The following is a 16,434-nucleotide window of genomic DNA, read 5'->3' on the forward strand; positions in this document are numbered from 1 at the left end:
GTAAGCAGGGCCAGCCCAGGAGTGTGTGCACATGCTATGGTCATAGCTTGCATGATTGGTCCGCCCTGGGGTCACCTCAAGGGGGGCGGGGAGCCCAGTACAGGCCTGTCCCTCCTGACAGCCCTGGGCACCTCCTTGCCCAGCCTCATCCTGCTCCCCCTGCCACACCTGTTTGAAGGTCATTTCCCCCACTAACTAGCTATGTGACCTTGGGTAAGTCCCTCATCCTCTTTAAGCCACTGTCCCTTCTTCCATAATAGAAATTTTAAAGAGAGCCGTTGTGAGGATTCAATCAGACCATTGATATAAAGGGCCTGGATGAATGAAGTGTTACCTCTTATTATTAGCTAATTGGATGGCACCATGCCTGGCACATGGTAAAAGCTCTCTAAGTGCTATCTATCATCATTGTCACTGACTCAGGACCAGCTCCACATCTGTAACCTGCCTCCCTCTTGCCCTTTTCTATTCCTTTGATCCTCTAAGGCTGTCCCCCAAAGGCACAAGCTTGGAACAGGTCCTATTGTGCCCCACCACCCCATCGTTCTTGTTGGAGTGAAATTAGATTATAAAGGGGGATAACGATAGTTTACCTTATGGCGTTATTGTGAGGAAGAGGCAGGTAATGCATGGAAAGTACTAGAACCATGCCTGGCTCTTAGGTGATCAATAAATGTCAGCTAAAATGAAAACAGATACCTGGGAGTCATTCTTGATGCAGCTCCCTCCCTTATCCCCTACATCCAATCCGTCGCTATGTCCAGTCCATTTTGCTTCCTAAATATTTCAAATCTATCACCTTTTTTCCATCTCACGGCTGCCTGCCTGGTCCGAGTCACCACTATTCTCCCCCCCTCTCCAACCCCGACACTCCCGCAGTCGCCCCTCTGGCTCCGTTTCCCGTCTCACACACCTGTAGTTCATTCTCAGAGGCAAGGACAGTGATCCCTTTAAAAGCACGAATTTCATCACGTCTCTCCTGGGTAAAACCTTTCAATGCGTTCCCATTGCTCTCGCGCCAAAATCTAAACTCCTTAAGCCCCTCCTGAAGCTGCTTCTCTAGCCTGTCCCCCACACACTCCATGGGCGCTGGCCCCTGACCATCTTTCAGTTCCTTGAATGTGGCTTTGCACACTCTGTTCCCTGTGCCTGAGTATGTCTCACTCGTCCTTCAAGTTTCAGTCTCAAAAATCGCTTTGTCAAGGAAGTGTTCCTGACTGGTCCCTCCCATCTCAAATGAGGTTGTGAATGTTGGAGTTAAATGTTGAAGTCCTCTATAATTTCCCTTTGTGGAGCCTGACCCAGTTGGTAGTTCTACACTTACTTGTGGGGTTGTTGGATTAATAAATGTCTCTCTCTCTGCTGCACACATGTGCACACACTTGCATACACACACTAGACATGAAAGACCATGAAAACGGGGACTTTGACTTGCTCCCTCCTGTATCCTCGGCGTCCAGCACAGTGCTGGGCATGTAGTAGTTGCTCAATAAGTATTTGTTGATGTTGGATCAATAACTGGAACAGGCAGAAAGAAAAAACATGTCTGGTGGGAGGTGGTGTGGCAGTGACCAGGCAACCCCATCATCTGTCCTTCTGCTCATCCTTCCGTCCATCCATGCATTGTTTCATCCATTCACTCAGTTAGTGGTGCCCGCTCTGAACACAGCACTGAGGTGTGAGCTGATGGCCAGAGAGCAATAACGTAGGAGCCCTCAGCCAGCAGGCAGGGTACTGAGAGAGCCTGGTTCTGGCCATGGGCTCAGATGAGAGTGAGCTCACTGGGCTCGGGGAGAGGAGGCAGAGAGGCTGCATGGAGGAGAGGGATGGGCCTTGGAAGGTGAGTCAAGGTTGGATGTGTCAGGGACACACAGGAGGACATTCCTGGCAGAGGAAACAGCAGGAGCAAAGGCCCAGAGGCATGAAAGTAGTAAACGATGGTTAGTTCTGCCTGTCTTCCCAGGGAGGTGGGTACATGCAGAGAGGCAGTGACAATAAAGAGTAGGCAGGTCCAGGTCAGGCGGGGCCTCCAATGGCCACATGTATAATGGCTAAAGGTACAGGCTTGGTAATAGACAAGAGTTCAAATCTCAGCTCCACAACATACCAGTTGCATGACCTTGAGCAAGTCACATAACTTCTTTGTGCCTCAGTGTCCTTATCTGAAAATGGGGGCAAATAACAGTACCCACCTCAGAGGGTTGTGTTTGGAGTCACTGAGCATGAAAACCCCTTTGCGACTCTAGAGGATAATGAATGAAGACCACGCCTCGGAGTCTAGACTTTATTCTGAGGGTGAGAGGGAGCTGGGGAAAGTTTTGAACAGCAGAATGCTCTAGCCCATCCAGCCGTATGATCAGCCGAGACTGGAGGACAGACTGGGGGCCCGGGATCAGCCTTTGCAGAGGGCTGTCTCTGGGCTGGCCATGTGTATGTGTGGGGGGTATGGCCTCTTCCTCTGATCATCCCCTCTCCTCTGGAATCCTCCTTTACTTCCCTGGGTAACGGCCCAGCTAGCAAGCCCAGAAGTTTTGGCATATCCTGACCCCACACTCGAACACACTCAGAAACGTAACTTGCAGGGTGTGTGGCACCACACCCAAGGCCCCAGCACAGCCCACAGGCACAGGCCACCCATCCAATCCCTCACTGATTGAGAACCTACTACGTGTAGGGATTTGTTCTAGGTGCCAGGATGCACACATCAGTAGTGATGCTCACACACACACGTGCTTAGCACACACGAGCTCATAGGTGCCACAGGTGCACCAGGGCAGAAACTGGCTGGCTCCCTTGTTCATGGCATCACCAGGGGTTAACGCCATAATTGACGTCATCAGGGATTATCAATAGGCACCATGCTTACCTTGTTTACCAGATCATCTGTAGTGAACAATTTCACGTGTTTTCACCACGTCAGAGATTCTGCTTCTGGGGTGGGGGTTTGAGGACCATGGTTTCTAGGGACATCTAGGTCAATTGGCATAATAAAATCCATTAAGAAAACATTCTGCATCCCTCTTTGGTGAGTGGCATCTGGGGTCTTAAATGCTAGCGAGTGGTCATCTAAGTTGCATCAATTGGTCTCAACCCACCTGGAGCAAAGGAGAATGAAGAACTCCAAAGACACTAGGTAATTATGAGCCCAAAGGACAGAAAGGGCCACATAAATCAGAGACTACATCAGCCTGAGACCAGAAGAACTAGATGGTGCCCGGCTACAACTGATGACCGCCCTGACAGGGAACACAACAGAAAATCCCTGATGGAGCAGGAAAGCAGTGGGATGCAGACCTCAAATTCTCATAAAAAGACCAGACTTAATGATCTGACTGAGACTAGAAGTACCCAGGAAGTCATGGTCCCCAGACCTTCTGCCAGCCCAAGGCTGGAACCATTACCAAAGCCAACTCTTCAGACAGGGATTAGACTGGACTATAATAAAATAGAAAATGATACGAGTGAGGAGTGAGCTTCTTGGCTCAAGTAGACACATGAGACTATGTAGGCAGCTCCTGTCTGGAGGGGAGATGAGAGGGGTGAGGGGGTCAGAAGCTGGCTGAAAGGACACAAGAATACAGGATGGAGAGGAGTGTGCTGCCTCATCAGGGGGAAAGCAACCAGGAGTATATAGCAAGGTATATATAAATTTTTGTATGGGAGACTGACTTGATTCGTAAGCTTTCATTTAAAGCACACACACACACAAAAGTTGCAAGAGGAGATTCTGCTTCTAGGTATGGCTGGCATCTGTCTCTCTCCCAACCCCGCAGCACTTCCCTACAGAATCTAAGCCTCTTTCAAAATGTACAGTCTCTGACAGGGGCAAGTGACCCAGTAAGCGATGTAAGCACAGGGTTACTTGTGCTTACTAATTTGTAGTGAAATCGTTCACTACAGATGATCTGGGCAAGGTAAGCACCATGCTTACCTTGTTTATTGGATAACCCACCCCTGGGCATCACAGTGCCTTCCACCTGGTGGGGAGGGGGACAGGAGAGGTGAGCGGAGACCCGGTGGCTCTGTCCAGTGCTCCTTCGTGTTCCAACAGCATCTGTGTTACTCTGGGAGCCATTCTGGCCCGGAAGGACAGCACTGAGCTGGTAGAAACAATATTCTCCTGGGGAGAAGGCAGCAACCAAGCACAGAGAGCTCTGGGCTCCGGATCCAGCGGGCACAGTGCCCTTGGGACTCGGACGGGTCAGACAGGAGCCAGACTGCCAGGCACAGCTCCCACTGGCAAACCCGGGAGCCAGGCAGGCATGGAGAGAGGACATGTACTTGCCAAACTGGGTGGACAGGGCAGAAAGAAGGAGTGAACAAATGAATGGACAAGCCAGTGAGCTGCCTTTTCCTGTGTTACCCTTCCCCCTAGCAGGGCACCTTGCCCTGAAATGAGGAAAGGGCTCCTGAGGATCTCTGTTCCCTCCTGGCAGGCCTGTCGGAAGCAGCTGAGACCACCAGCCTAGCACCAGAGCAGGAGGCAGCACCCTTACCCTGTACAAGCAAGCCCTCTCTCTTCTTGGAATGGGGTGCACTCCTGGGCCTGAGAAGTAATTGTTAAATAAACGCATCAGTGAGTAAATGAATGGCTAGCAAGACAGCTATCTATCTCTGAACCCCCTTTACCAGGTCAGGGTACGCAGTACATAATAGGGACCCAGTAGTATTTGTTAAATGTTAAATTATTGGAAATAATAACAATAGCGATAATAATTGTCATTACCATTACATTAAAAAAAGCTTCCATTGGCTCCGACTCATGGTGACCCCCACGTGTGTCAGAGTACAACTGCGTGCCATAGGATTTTCAGTGGCTGATTTTTCAGAAGTAGACCTCCAGACCTTTCTTCTGCCGCACCTCTGGGTGGGTTTGAACCTCCAGCCTTTCAGTTAACAGCTGAACACATTAACCTTTTGCACCGCCCAGGGACTCTTGTCATTGCATTTGTTGCCAAGCACTGTGGATCACTTTACATGCACCATCTCATTGATTCCTCACATTGGCCCTATGAGGTAAGCATTGTTATCCCCATTTTTCAGATGAGAAAACTGAGGCCTAAGAAATGGAGCAAAATACCAAGGTCACAGATACAGTAAAATAGCAGAGCTGGGACTCAAACCCTGGTCTGACTTTGGAACCTGTAGGGCCCCTGAATGTTAAATTCTGCTCCTGAGATAGGGGCTAGGAGGGACAACAGAAACCTTGGGAAGGAAGAGAGGGAAGAGGAGCCCCAGTCTGATCCATGAAATATCTCCTGCTTTGTCCTGCCTGGTGGTCCCTGAGCCCATCCTCTCTGCTTGGCCTGCACAGAGTGAGGCCAGGAAGCAAAGCTGGGATGAGTAGGACAAGAAGCCCTTTCCCTGTCCCCGGAGAGACAGCCAGATGACAAAGAAGAGCCTGGAGCCACCAAGCTGGCAGTCACACAGCCTTGGCAGCATTGATACCAGGACATTGAGAAATCAAGAAAGGATATGTGCTTGCCCAGCCCACGTTCCGGAAGGACAGAGTGTGGACAGTGATAGTGGTGCCCAGAACATAATTGGGCCAGAGCAAGTCAGCAGGGCGGGAAGCTCCTCAGTGGGAGGGACATGTTGCCCAAGAGGCCCCTGGAATTTTTCTGGGGAGGGCTGTCCTGAGTCCCTCCCAGCTCTGTACTTGGCTGTGCCAGGGGTGTGTGTGGGGGTGGGAGAATGGAAGAAGGAATAGAACAACCTCTGTCATCCATAAGCTTGCTGTCACAGATGACACCAAATCCCACAGGGAGACTCAGCTAGACAGGTCTAAGGGAGTTCAGAGGAGAGAGAATAACAGAGTCTAGAGGAAGTCAGGGCTGGAACTGTATCTTCGAGGCCCAGTAGGTTGCTGTGGCCTCTTGGACTGGCTCTCCCTCATTATCCCAAGATAGCTGCTGTTGTTCCAGCCATCACCTCCTCACACAGCTACCTCCAGATGCAGAAGCAGTTTCTCCTCAAGTGTCTTTACTTTCTCTCCTCCCAGGCCCTCCTGAACCCATTCCACTTAAACTTTCACACCTGCCACTCCACCAAAACAGCTTTTGTCAAGATCCATGACCTCCATGTTACCAAATACCATGGTCAATCCCAAGTCCTCATCCAACTTGACCATCACTAGGATGACCATCAGTAGTCGATGCCTGCCCAGTAGGTCATCAGCAGGATGACTGTCCTAGTCATCTGGTGCTGCTCTAACAGAAATACCACAAGTGGATGGCTTTAACAAAGAGAAATTTATCCTCTCACAGTCTAGTAAGTTACAAGCCCAAATTCAGGGTGTCAGCTCCAGGGGAAGGCTTTCTCTCTTTGTGGGCTCTGAAGGAAGGTCCTTGTCCTCAATCTTCCCCTGGCTGAGGAGCTTCTCAGGCACAGGGACCCCAGGTCCAAAGGACACGCTCTGCTCCCGGTGCTGCTTTCTTGGTGGTATGAGGTTCCCACTCTCTGCTTGCTTCCCTTTCCTTTTATCTCTTGAGAGATAAAAGGTGGTGCAGGCCCCACCCCAGGGAAAGTCCCTTTTGGATCAGGGAAGTGACCTGAGTAATTCCTTAACCACGGGCCGAGATTATGGTTTATGACACATAGGAAAATCACAAAATGGAGGACAACTACATATGGCCTAACCAAGTTGACTCATATTTTGGGGGGACACAATTCAATCCAATACAATGACCATATCATCCAAACTAGGAGTAAAAGGGAGGCCGCTTCTCCATCTCAGTCCTTGGTGATTTCGTCCAGTCTCAGCTTTAAATACCATCCAAAGGCTGGTGATACCTAAATTTATACCTGCAGCCAGGGCCTCCCCGCCGAACTCCTAACTACAGGCACTGTTGCCTACACAACATCTCCACCACCTCCAAACCTGAGCTCCCAGTCTTCTCCCCAACCCTGCTCTTCCCACAGTCATCTTGGTCTCAGTGAAAGAAACTCCATCATTCCTGCAGCCTAGGCTGAAAGCATGCTTATTCTTGGTTCCTTTCTTTCTCTTACACCTGAATTCTGACCCATTAACAAACCCTGCAGCTCAGCCTCACTTCTGAGCACATCCACTGCTCTCACTTGGCCCAAGCCGCCATGATTTCTTGCCTGGGTTATTGAAATAGCCTCCCCACCCACGCTCCCCAGCCCCAGCCTCCATCTATTTCGAACACAACAGCCAGAGCCATCTTCTTAGAACATAAATCAGATCGTGTCATTCCTCTGCTCAAAGCCCTCCTAGAATCCCATCTCACTCATTGTAAAAACCCAAAGGTCTGACCCCACCTCCACACCTCTCTGACCTCCTGGGGTGCCACCCCACCACCACCACCACCACCACTCACTGCACTGGGCTCCTGGCTGTTCCTCCTTCACACCAGATGTACACTCACCTCAGGACCTTTGCACTTGCTGTTCCCTCAGCCTGAAACACACAAGTCTCTCATCTGTATGGCTCCCTCCCTCACTTCCTTCAGATCTCCGTTCAAATGTCTTCTTAACCGTAAGACCTTCTCTGACCACCCTGTATAAATGATCACTGATGAAAGATAGACAGCAGATCAACCCCTGCGCCAGGACTTTCTATGCCCCTTACCCTGTTTTTTTTTTCCCTCAGCACTTACCATCATCTGACCTGCTTCAGTGAAACCTGTGAGAGCTGGAACTCACATGAACTGCCTTGTTTTTCCGGGTATCACAAGTTTTCCACCTTTGATAGGGTGCAGTCTTACCACTTTCCTATCGCTTAGTGAAAATATTTGAGTTTTCCTTCTCTGACAGGTTTCTGCGTTACACAGATTCTGGCTTTCACTTGCTGTATTTATTTGTTTGTTTACTATCTGTGTCCCCCGTCTGACTTTGTAAGGGCAAGAGTTTTGCCTGTTTCTTGTCACTGTGTCTAGAACAGCACAGAGCAAGCACTCACAAACACTTGTGGAACGAAGGAACGTGCACCAGGTACGCATGTACACACCGACATGTGTGAATGCAGACCCATGAACGGACACACACACCTAGGAACCATGTGCACGTACATGGTCCCACGGGCACACGGATTACAGGAGGTGAGACTGAAGCGTGGATGGGGCAAAGCCAACATTTATTAAACCAGGCCCGGACTCAGTTTTTAATCCCATTTGGGATTAAACGACTCTGTGTAGTCGGTTGAGACCTGCCACCTGGATAAGGCCACCAGTGTGACCAAAGTCTCAGGACAAGTCCTAGCAGAAGGAACACAGTCTTGGGGCTCCACAGCTGCCTCCCTGGAAGGACTCTGAATGCCAGGACAGGGTCCTGAAGTCGGACAGACGCCTGATCAGAAAGGCAGCTGGAGCAGGAGGAGGGAGGGAGGAGACCGAAGTGTCTGCTGCAGCATGTGGCAGGGCCCTGAGGAGTTGGCAGGCGGCCAGGGAACCTGGCCAACAGGCCTGAGGGAGGACCTGTCGGGCTGCGGTATGAAGGCCAGGTGGGGGAGGGAGAGGTGGAGACTGTGAGGACTGGAGCTCCGCCCTCAAACGATGGTGCAGGTTGTGCCCTGCACAAGGGCACCAGGCCAGGGGGCAGGTGGGGGCTGAGATGCAGGTACCCTTGGTGAGCCAGGCTCCCCCTGGCCCTGCAATGCATCCACCCAGAAGATTGCCTTTTCCCATCCTTTCAAAGTTGCCCTAAGCCAAGGGGAATCCAAGTCCTGAGTTCAAGTCTCTGCTCCATCATCAAGTATGCTCTGCAAACTTGGGCGGCAGTCTCGGGCTCTACTTTCCCCATCTCTAAAATGGAGATTTGACCCCAGCGCAGCCTTTCCACCGAGACCTTCTTCCCCTTCCTAACAGCCCATTCCATGTGCCTAAATCCTTCTGGTACTTCAAGTTCCTGGGCCCCTTCACATGATGATTCCCTACTCCGCAATCCACTGCACTGGGCCCCAAAATTGAAGACCCACATCATGGAATTCCCTGAAGGCTCTGTACTGTGGTTTTACTGTGTAAAATTCCTCCGAGGTCTTCTCTGAACACTCAGAATCAAACTGAAACTGCCTTTCCCTCTCCAGTCCTGTCTGATCTGGCCCCTACCTCCCTCTCCTGCCCCACCTCCAACCGGCCTCTTGCTGTGCACCAACCACAGTGACCTCCTTGCTGTTCCTCAGCTTGTCCCAGCCTCTGGGCCTTTGCACGTACTGTTCCCTGTGCCTGAAACCATTTTGTTTTGGGCTCCTTCTCATCCTTCTGGACTCAGCCAAATGTCACCTCCTCAGAGAGACCCTCTCTGATTCCCTCTCTGTACTAATACACCCACCCCATCCATCCCATCATTCTCTTTCCCCTTATCCTGTTTTTTCTCTTTAACATGTACCATTGCCTGAGATTATAGCATAGATTCATTCCTTCATTATATGTCCCGCACCAAGACGTCAGCTCCATGAAGACCTGAACTTTGTCGTGTTTATTACTGTGTCCCCAGTGCCCAGCTCAGGGGCTGGTGTTAGGGACAGGCTGGTAAATATTTGTGGAATGAGCTAATGAGGACACCGAGGACACGCATCTCTCTCCTGATATGTAGCTGAATAACTGATCACATCTTGCTGCCCTACACAAATGATTTAAAAAGTATGTTGAGTAAATAAATGAATGAATGAAATGCATTTGTGCGGTCCTGTAGTTGACACTTGTAGCAGACACTAATGTTTGATGAGTGAATAAATGATTGAAATCTAGCATTCTCTCCCACCCACCCCCCCCCCCCCCCGCCTTGTAAAAGGTGTTATGAAGAAAGAAAGAAAAGACCGGAGGAGGAAGGGAAGGAGGGAGACCAACAGCTGGGTTCCTGCACATGTTGGGGGCTCTCCCTTGGCCCAGCCCTCCTCCACCCCCACACCCCTCCCCAGGGTAACCCCAGGCTCCCTCCGGGTCCTCCCTTTCCTACCCTCCCTCTGAGTCCCTGCGGGGCTATGATGGCCCTGGAACTGCCTGAGGAGTCAGGGGAACAGTTCCCACAGCGGGAAAGTCATAAGCTCCAGGAAATGAAGGCCTCGGAGCGGTGCCTCCTCCTCACCCATAACTCCAGGCTCATTATGACTAGCCCAGGCTGTAATGTGGGGAATCAAAGCCGGATCCCCAGAGGCGGCAGCACAGCTCATGGCTTATGGGGGCCCCCAGAGTGGGGGAGGGTCTACAAACATCCCTTGGTTCCGCCTTGATTCCCAAGCGCCACAGAGTGTGGGGGAAGAAGAGGTGGTGGGGATGCTCAGAGTAGGGCCACAGCACCCCGCCACCACAACTTTCCAGGGCGGGGCCTCGAAGGGAGAGGGAAGGGCTTGTTCAGGACCCTTTCTCTCCCTCTTTCCTATGGGCTGCTGTTGTGTCCCCATTTTCACTGCCTTGGAGATGTTAACACTCTCACCATCGCCCCTGCCTCCCGACATATTACTCTCCACCCTGAAGCCCCTTCCATAAAGACATTCTGAAGCCACTACTGGGACAGAGTCAGGCCTCTGCAAAATAGGGATAAAACACCACCTTTGAGGGTTGTGGCTCACATGAGACAAAGGCGTGAGAATTGCCCTTGGTGGTGCTGGGCTGAAGGAGATGGTCAGCATGTCTTCTTTCCCACTTCTTTTGCCCTTAGGAGGACTTGCCTGGGGCCAGGTCAGTCCCCCCACCCCACCCCACAGCCAGCCACACACCCTTTGGGCCCAGCCTAATTCCCCAAATAGCCAGACCACTACCCAGCCTCCATGCAAACCCCTCTGCCTGCAACACCCACCCCTTCCTCCCATCTCTGCCTGCTGAGGTGTCCCCTCCTCCAAGCAGTAGCCCCTGATTCCTTGCCACCCACCTCCCCCTTCCAAACATGTGCCCATTCCCTTCCCTGGGCCCTCCATGTCTCAGGTTGTCCCCCCTTTTATAGTCCTGATCACTCTCCACCAGGTTATTATTAGGGGACTCGTCTCCCACCCACCAAACTGTGGGCCTATTTCTCTTTGCTGCCAGCATCCAGCCCAAGCCTGGCCCCGTGTTGAAACTCAGTGGGATTGAGTTGTTGAACTGCACTGAATTGGGCGTGGGGTGGGGAGTGGGGATTGAGCCCCTCACCTCCACTCACTCTGCTCTGTGCCTGAAACGCCCCCATTAAAGCAGCACCACCGTCCCCTGTAAACACCCACATTAAGCCATTATTCATCATTATGGCCTGAGTAGGAGTTAGTCCCTCAGATCCTTTTTCTGCTGAAAGCAGGATCTGATGGAGGGAGGGAAAGAGAGATGGATTGATCTGGGGATGGCAGCCGAAGTCCAGGGTGGGGGAGGAGAACGTCTCTCAGACCTGGAGAAAGAAAGGTTTTCTGGGGGAATGTGGAGACACCAAAGGCAAGCTCAGAGAGGTTGTGACCCTGCCCAAAGCCACACAGGGTGCCACTGGGCAAGGCCCTCTGGACTCAAGTGCTCCATCTTGAAGTGGAGTGTGGAGGGAATCTCGTGAGACCAGAGGGCTTTCCTCTCTGAGCTGCTAGGGAGGGGAGAAGATGGGCTGGGTGCTGGACTCCAGAGCTCTCTGTGCACCCAGACCTGGGCCCTGGGGGTTCCTGAAGACCCTTCTAGAAGGGCCTGCTAGATCTCTGGGGTGGGGGATTCCTGGGGGCTAGGCTGGAGAAACGATAGTCAGGGGCTGGGGAGGCTGCTTCAGGGTCTCTGCTCCTGTGGACATGGACCTCTGAGAAGGACCTGGGTGAGGGGGCTGTGGAAAGGGGCAGGAGAGGCTAGGAGAGGGTGGGAGAGAAGGAATGAGTGATGAGGGTTGAAGAACCTAGGGCTGAGGTGCGGGACCACGTATCAGCCACTATCGTGTGCCCCACCCTGCCCAGTGCCAGGCACGCAGTAGGTGCCTAATTAGTACCTAAAGGAGGAAAGATCAGCTCCAGCTGCCCTCCATCCCACACATAACTGGTGTCTTCTTGTCTCTTTTGCAGGCTCCCGGACAGGACGGCCCCGGGTCCTCGAAGGGTCTGCAGGCCCCAGCCAGCACCCTCTCTGCCCAGGGCCCATGGCGCACAGCCCAGTCGGGAGCTGCGCCCGCGCCGTCTGCTGAGCCGGCCGCGGCGCCACCAAGGGGGTGCGGACGGCGACCCCAGGGGCCGTCCATGCCCCGGGCGCGGCCGCGCCCCCTTCCGCTGCAGCCGGGCGCCCCCGCGGTCGGGCGCCGGTCAGAGCCGCGGGCCTGTCCGGGAGCCCCTTGGGGGGCGGCGTCCCGGCGGCCGCGCTGAGGCCACCATGTGACGCTGCGCCGCTCCGTCGTGCGACCCAGTGGCGGCGCCCTTCTGCCCCCAGTACATGCTCCCGGGACCCGGCCCCGCGCAGGCCAAGCATGAGGCCGCGGCCCGACGGTCGGGGGCTGCGGGCGGGAGTCGCGCTGTCGCCCGCGCTGCTGCTGCTGTTGCTGCTGCCGCCGCCGCCGCCGCTGCTGGGGCGCCTGTGGGCGGCGGGCACTCCCGCACCGTCGTCGCCCGGGGCTCGGGAGGACCGCGCGACGGGCGCCGGCCGGGTGAAGCGCGGCTGGGTGTGGAACCAGTTCTTCGTGGTGGAGGAGTACACGGGCACGGAGCCTCTGTACGTGGGCAAGGTAAAGTGGGGGCCCCACACCCTGTGTCCAGCCCCAGAACCCTGGGAGCACCCACTGGTAGATGGAAGGGACTTCCGTCCCCCTGCTTCCCTAAATCCTGGCCCCCGGGCCGCCTTCTAGCCTGTCTCCTTGTTGTCTGGCCAGGCGCAGACAACAGTGTCACTCATCCATGCCCTTTTCTCGGCCCTCTTGCATCTTAGGGAAGACAGTGCTAGTAGGTGAACCCAGACCATCTTAGAGGTAGATGCATGTGGAGCCTAAAAACAAGCTGGCAAATCTGAGCATGTCACACGCACCCCTCACTCTGCTTAAGATTCATTAGTAGCTTCCCACGCACTTGGTCAAGCCCAATCCCATCCCGTTGCCTGCAAAGAGCTGGCTCCCCCTCCAGCCTCATTTCCCACCTCCAGCTCTCTGAGTTTCTGCCACACTGCCGGCTCCCCTCGTGCCCTTCTGACCATTCCTCCTATACCCACACACTCTCCTGACGCCTCGCCTTTGCCTAGGCTGTTTCTTCTCCCTGAACTATGCCTTATTACCTTACACTCACATGACATATCTCTGCTCAGTTGCTACTTCCTCAGAGAAGCACCTCCGGGCTAGGACAGGTCCCTGTTAGAAGCCCTCTGAGCTCCCCGTATCTTCCTTTATAACACTTAATTATGCGTGTTTGTTTCATTTCGCGATTAATGTATGTCATTCTTATTAGACCATGCCTGTTTTGCTCGCCATTAAATTCCCAGTGTCTAGCACAGACACAGAGCCCTGGCGGCACATGGTTAAGCTGTCAGCTTCAGACTGAAACGTCGGTGGATCAAACTCACCAGCTGCCCCACAGGAGAAAAGACCTGATGATCTGCTGCCGTAAAGATTACAAGCCTAGGAAACCCTATGGAGGCAGTTCTACTCTGTCCTATGGGTCGCTATGAGTTAAAATTGACTTGATAGCATACAAGCACAGACATTGCTCACCAGCTGCTTGTTGAATGAATGAATGAAAGCTACTTTTCAGACCCTCTGAGTACATGCTGGTTAATCTGGCTGAACATCTGTGCCCTGGAAGTATGAGGAGCTGAGAAGAACTTTTATTCATCCATTCAATACCTGAGCCCCTCATGTGGCTCAGGGTTGATACTGGGGAGGTAGAAGTGAATAAGATCCAGTCTTTGCCATGTGGGGGCTCCCCAGAGTCGGGGAGACACCCTGGTGCATTCAAAGTCTTGCAAGTCAGCACCTGGGTCTGAACTGGTAGGTACTCAATAAATGGTATTTCTTGGCTGACTTCACAGAGGAGAAAACAGCTGAGCAGGGTTTTGATGTGTGAGTAGGAGTTCATCAGGCTGATGGGGAAGAGCACATAGCTTATGCAAATTCTTGGAGGCCTGAAGGAGCCTGGCTCGCAAGCAGTTGGGGTGTTGAAGTAAAGGGTGCCTGTAGACATGAAAGCAGGGCAGCGCCCAAGGACAGTTCCCTGGCTTCTGCCAAAGCCAGTCAGCTTTCTAGAAAGTTTTGGTTGGCAGAGAAAGTGCGGAGGCCTGGGAATTGGGAGGCTGAGCAGGACACTCAGTTCTGAGGCTCAAGGATCAGGACCTTTGGCAGAGAAAGGGGGAAAGTCTAGATTTAAACTTTTAGGTTTGCCTTGTAGGAAACCCAGATTTTCTCTGGTCTAAAAAACTAAAAAGAAAAAAAAAACCAAACCCATTGCTATCAAGTCGATTCCGACTCTAGAAACCCTGGTGGCATAGCAGTTAAAAGCTACATCTGCTAACCAAAAGGTCAGTTCAAATCCACTGGCACTCCTTGGAAACTCTATGGGACCGTTCTACTCTGTCCTACAGGGTCACTATGAGAGTTCTCTGGTCTAGAGAAAGTAATTTCCAGTTCTTGGCTACTTTCCCCTGCATACACGTGGCTGAAGTTGATCCCCACAACTGAGCAAAGCGAGGATTGACAGATGGAGCTCAGAGAGGTTGAGGGCCTTGCTCAAGGTTGCCCAGCAACCTAGGGGCAGAACCAAGGACTCCTGACTCCCAGCCAGGGCACTGAGATGGCAGAGCTGATAAGAATGGGGAAGGAGAAACTGGTGCCATCCATGTGCTGGGCAGTAGTCAATGGTGATATAGCTAAAAAAGCAAGTTTTGGAGCCCAACTCACCTATCTTCAAAGCTTGGTGCTGCCAACTTATTAACCATGTGACCTTGAACAAGTCACTTCACCTCTCTGAGCCTCAGTCTCCTCATCTGTGAAAATGGGGCTTCGAGGCCACTTCCTAGTGTTGCTGAAAAAATTAAAGGAGAAAATTGAGCATGTAAAGTGTTCAGCTTGGGGCCTGAATGTTGTTTGGTTTGAAGCGTTTTTGTTTTTTTTTTTAATCATTTCCATATAAAGCACTTAAACGTTAAACTTTTGTTGGGTGCGGTTGAGTCCATCCTGACTCATAGCGACCCCATGTGACAGAGTAGAACTGCCCGGTAGGGTTTTCTTGGCTATAATCTTTACAGAAGTCGATCACCACGTCTTTCTCCCAAGGAGCTGCTGGGTGGGTTCGAACTGCTAACCTTCTGGTTAGCAGCCAAGCGCCTAACCATTGCACCACTAGGGCTCCTTAACCTTTAAACTGCAAGGTAGAAATTATTGTTCCCTTTTGTAGATGGGAAAACTGAGGTTCAGAAAGGGCAGGGTCATAGGTTGGGCAGGATTTGAACCTGTATGAGCTGGAGTTTTTAGCCACCCAATGAGAAAAGACCAGTCCCAGCCTGATTCTCCAAACCTCTCTGAGATCTCCAGGCTTAGGAGAAGGAATTTGGTCCAGGAAAACTCCAGAGAGACAGAGGAGGGCCTAAATGTCAGCTGTGGTCGTCTTGGGCACCTCAGCCCTGCAATTCGCCCAGCAGCCTCCCCCGCCACCCACATGCTGAAGAGATGAGAAAAAAACCAGCCAGTGAATCCGCACTTTTCATCTGCATTCACCTAGCTATTGTCATCTCGACAGCATAAGTCTAACCCCACCCCCACCTCCCGTGGACCAGCCAGTCCGAGATGAGAGGTCCCTAAAAATCATGCGAGACCACACGGCAACACAGTGACAGAACCTACCCAATAAACCCAGCCTTCTGACGCTGGCTCTGTGGTCAATTCAATTTAACAGACCTATATTAATTTTTTTTTATAAGCCTAATAGAGTCCCTGGGGGGTGCAAACAGTTAAGGACTAGACTACTAGCTGAAAAGTTGATGGTTTGAACCCATCGGGAGGTGCCTCAGAAGAAAGGCCTGGCGATCTGCTTCAGAAAGGCCACAACCTTGAAAACCCAATGGAGCAAAGTTCTACTCTGCAACACATGGGGTCACCATGAGTTGAAATTGACTCAACAACAACTGGTTTGGCTTTTTTAAATGAGCCCATCGTTGTGCCAGGCCCAGGGGTCTATCCTTTCCTCACAGCAACCCCTCTCCACATCTCCACTGCCATCAGGACTGTGCCCTCCTTCATCTTCACCCAGAGCCCCTGCTCTCTGACTCCCAAGACCACCTCCAGAAAAGTACTTTGTGCGAAGAGGGAGAAGTTTCCATCTCTTTGCAAACACTTGCCCAAAGCACGTTTTCTTACGAAAGCTGAAAGGTATATAATGTGTGTGTGAGCAGGCAAGCTCTGGAACTAGACTGCCTGGCCTCACATCCCAGCTCTGCTGCTTATCATCTCTCTGACTTTGGGCATCTGAGGCTCAGTTTCCGCATCTGTTGAATGGGGCTGTTGGTAGCACCTACCTCAAAGGGTTGTGGTAAGGAGCCAATGAGTTAGCCTATGCCGACGACTTAGAACAGCACC

At 52.2% G+C, this 16,434-nt stretch overlaps 2 protein-coding genes across 2 annotated transcripts in view; both read left to right on the plus strand.

The window, feature by feature from the left end:
* LOC126067831 (serine/arginine repetitive matrix protein 2-like) overlaps positions 1-12,097 on the plus strand; it is a 61,638-nt gene extending 49,541 nt beyond the window's left edge. The window contains exon 3 of the mRNA XM_049870089.1: positions 11,957-12,097. Coding sequence (XP_049726046.1) covers positions 11,957-12,075 — 119 coding nt within the window. The 3' untranslated portion in view covers positions 12,076-12,097. The remainder of the gene's footprint in view (positions 1-11,956) is intronic.
* A 254-nt stretch (positions 12,098-12,351) lies between these two features.
* The window catches only part of CDH22 (cadherin 22), a 78,117-nt gene continuing 74,034 nt past the window's right edge, over positions 12,352-16,434 (plus strand). Inside the window, exon 1 of the mRNA XM_049869239.1 lies at positions 12,352-12,606. Coding sequence (XP_049725196.1) covers positions 12,352-12,606 — 255 coding nt within the window. The remainder of the gene's footprint in view (positions 12,607-16,434) is intronic.

The sequence above is a fragment of the Elephas maximus genome, chromosome 25 (genome assembly GCF_024166365.1).
Source record: "Elephas maximus indicus isolate mEleMax1 chromosome 25, mEleMax1 primary haplotype, whole genome shotgun sequence".
Classification (NCBI taxonomy): domain Eukaryota; kingdom Metazoa; phylum Chordata; class Mammalia; order Proboscidea; family Elephantidae; genus Elephas; species Elephas maximus.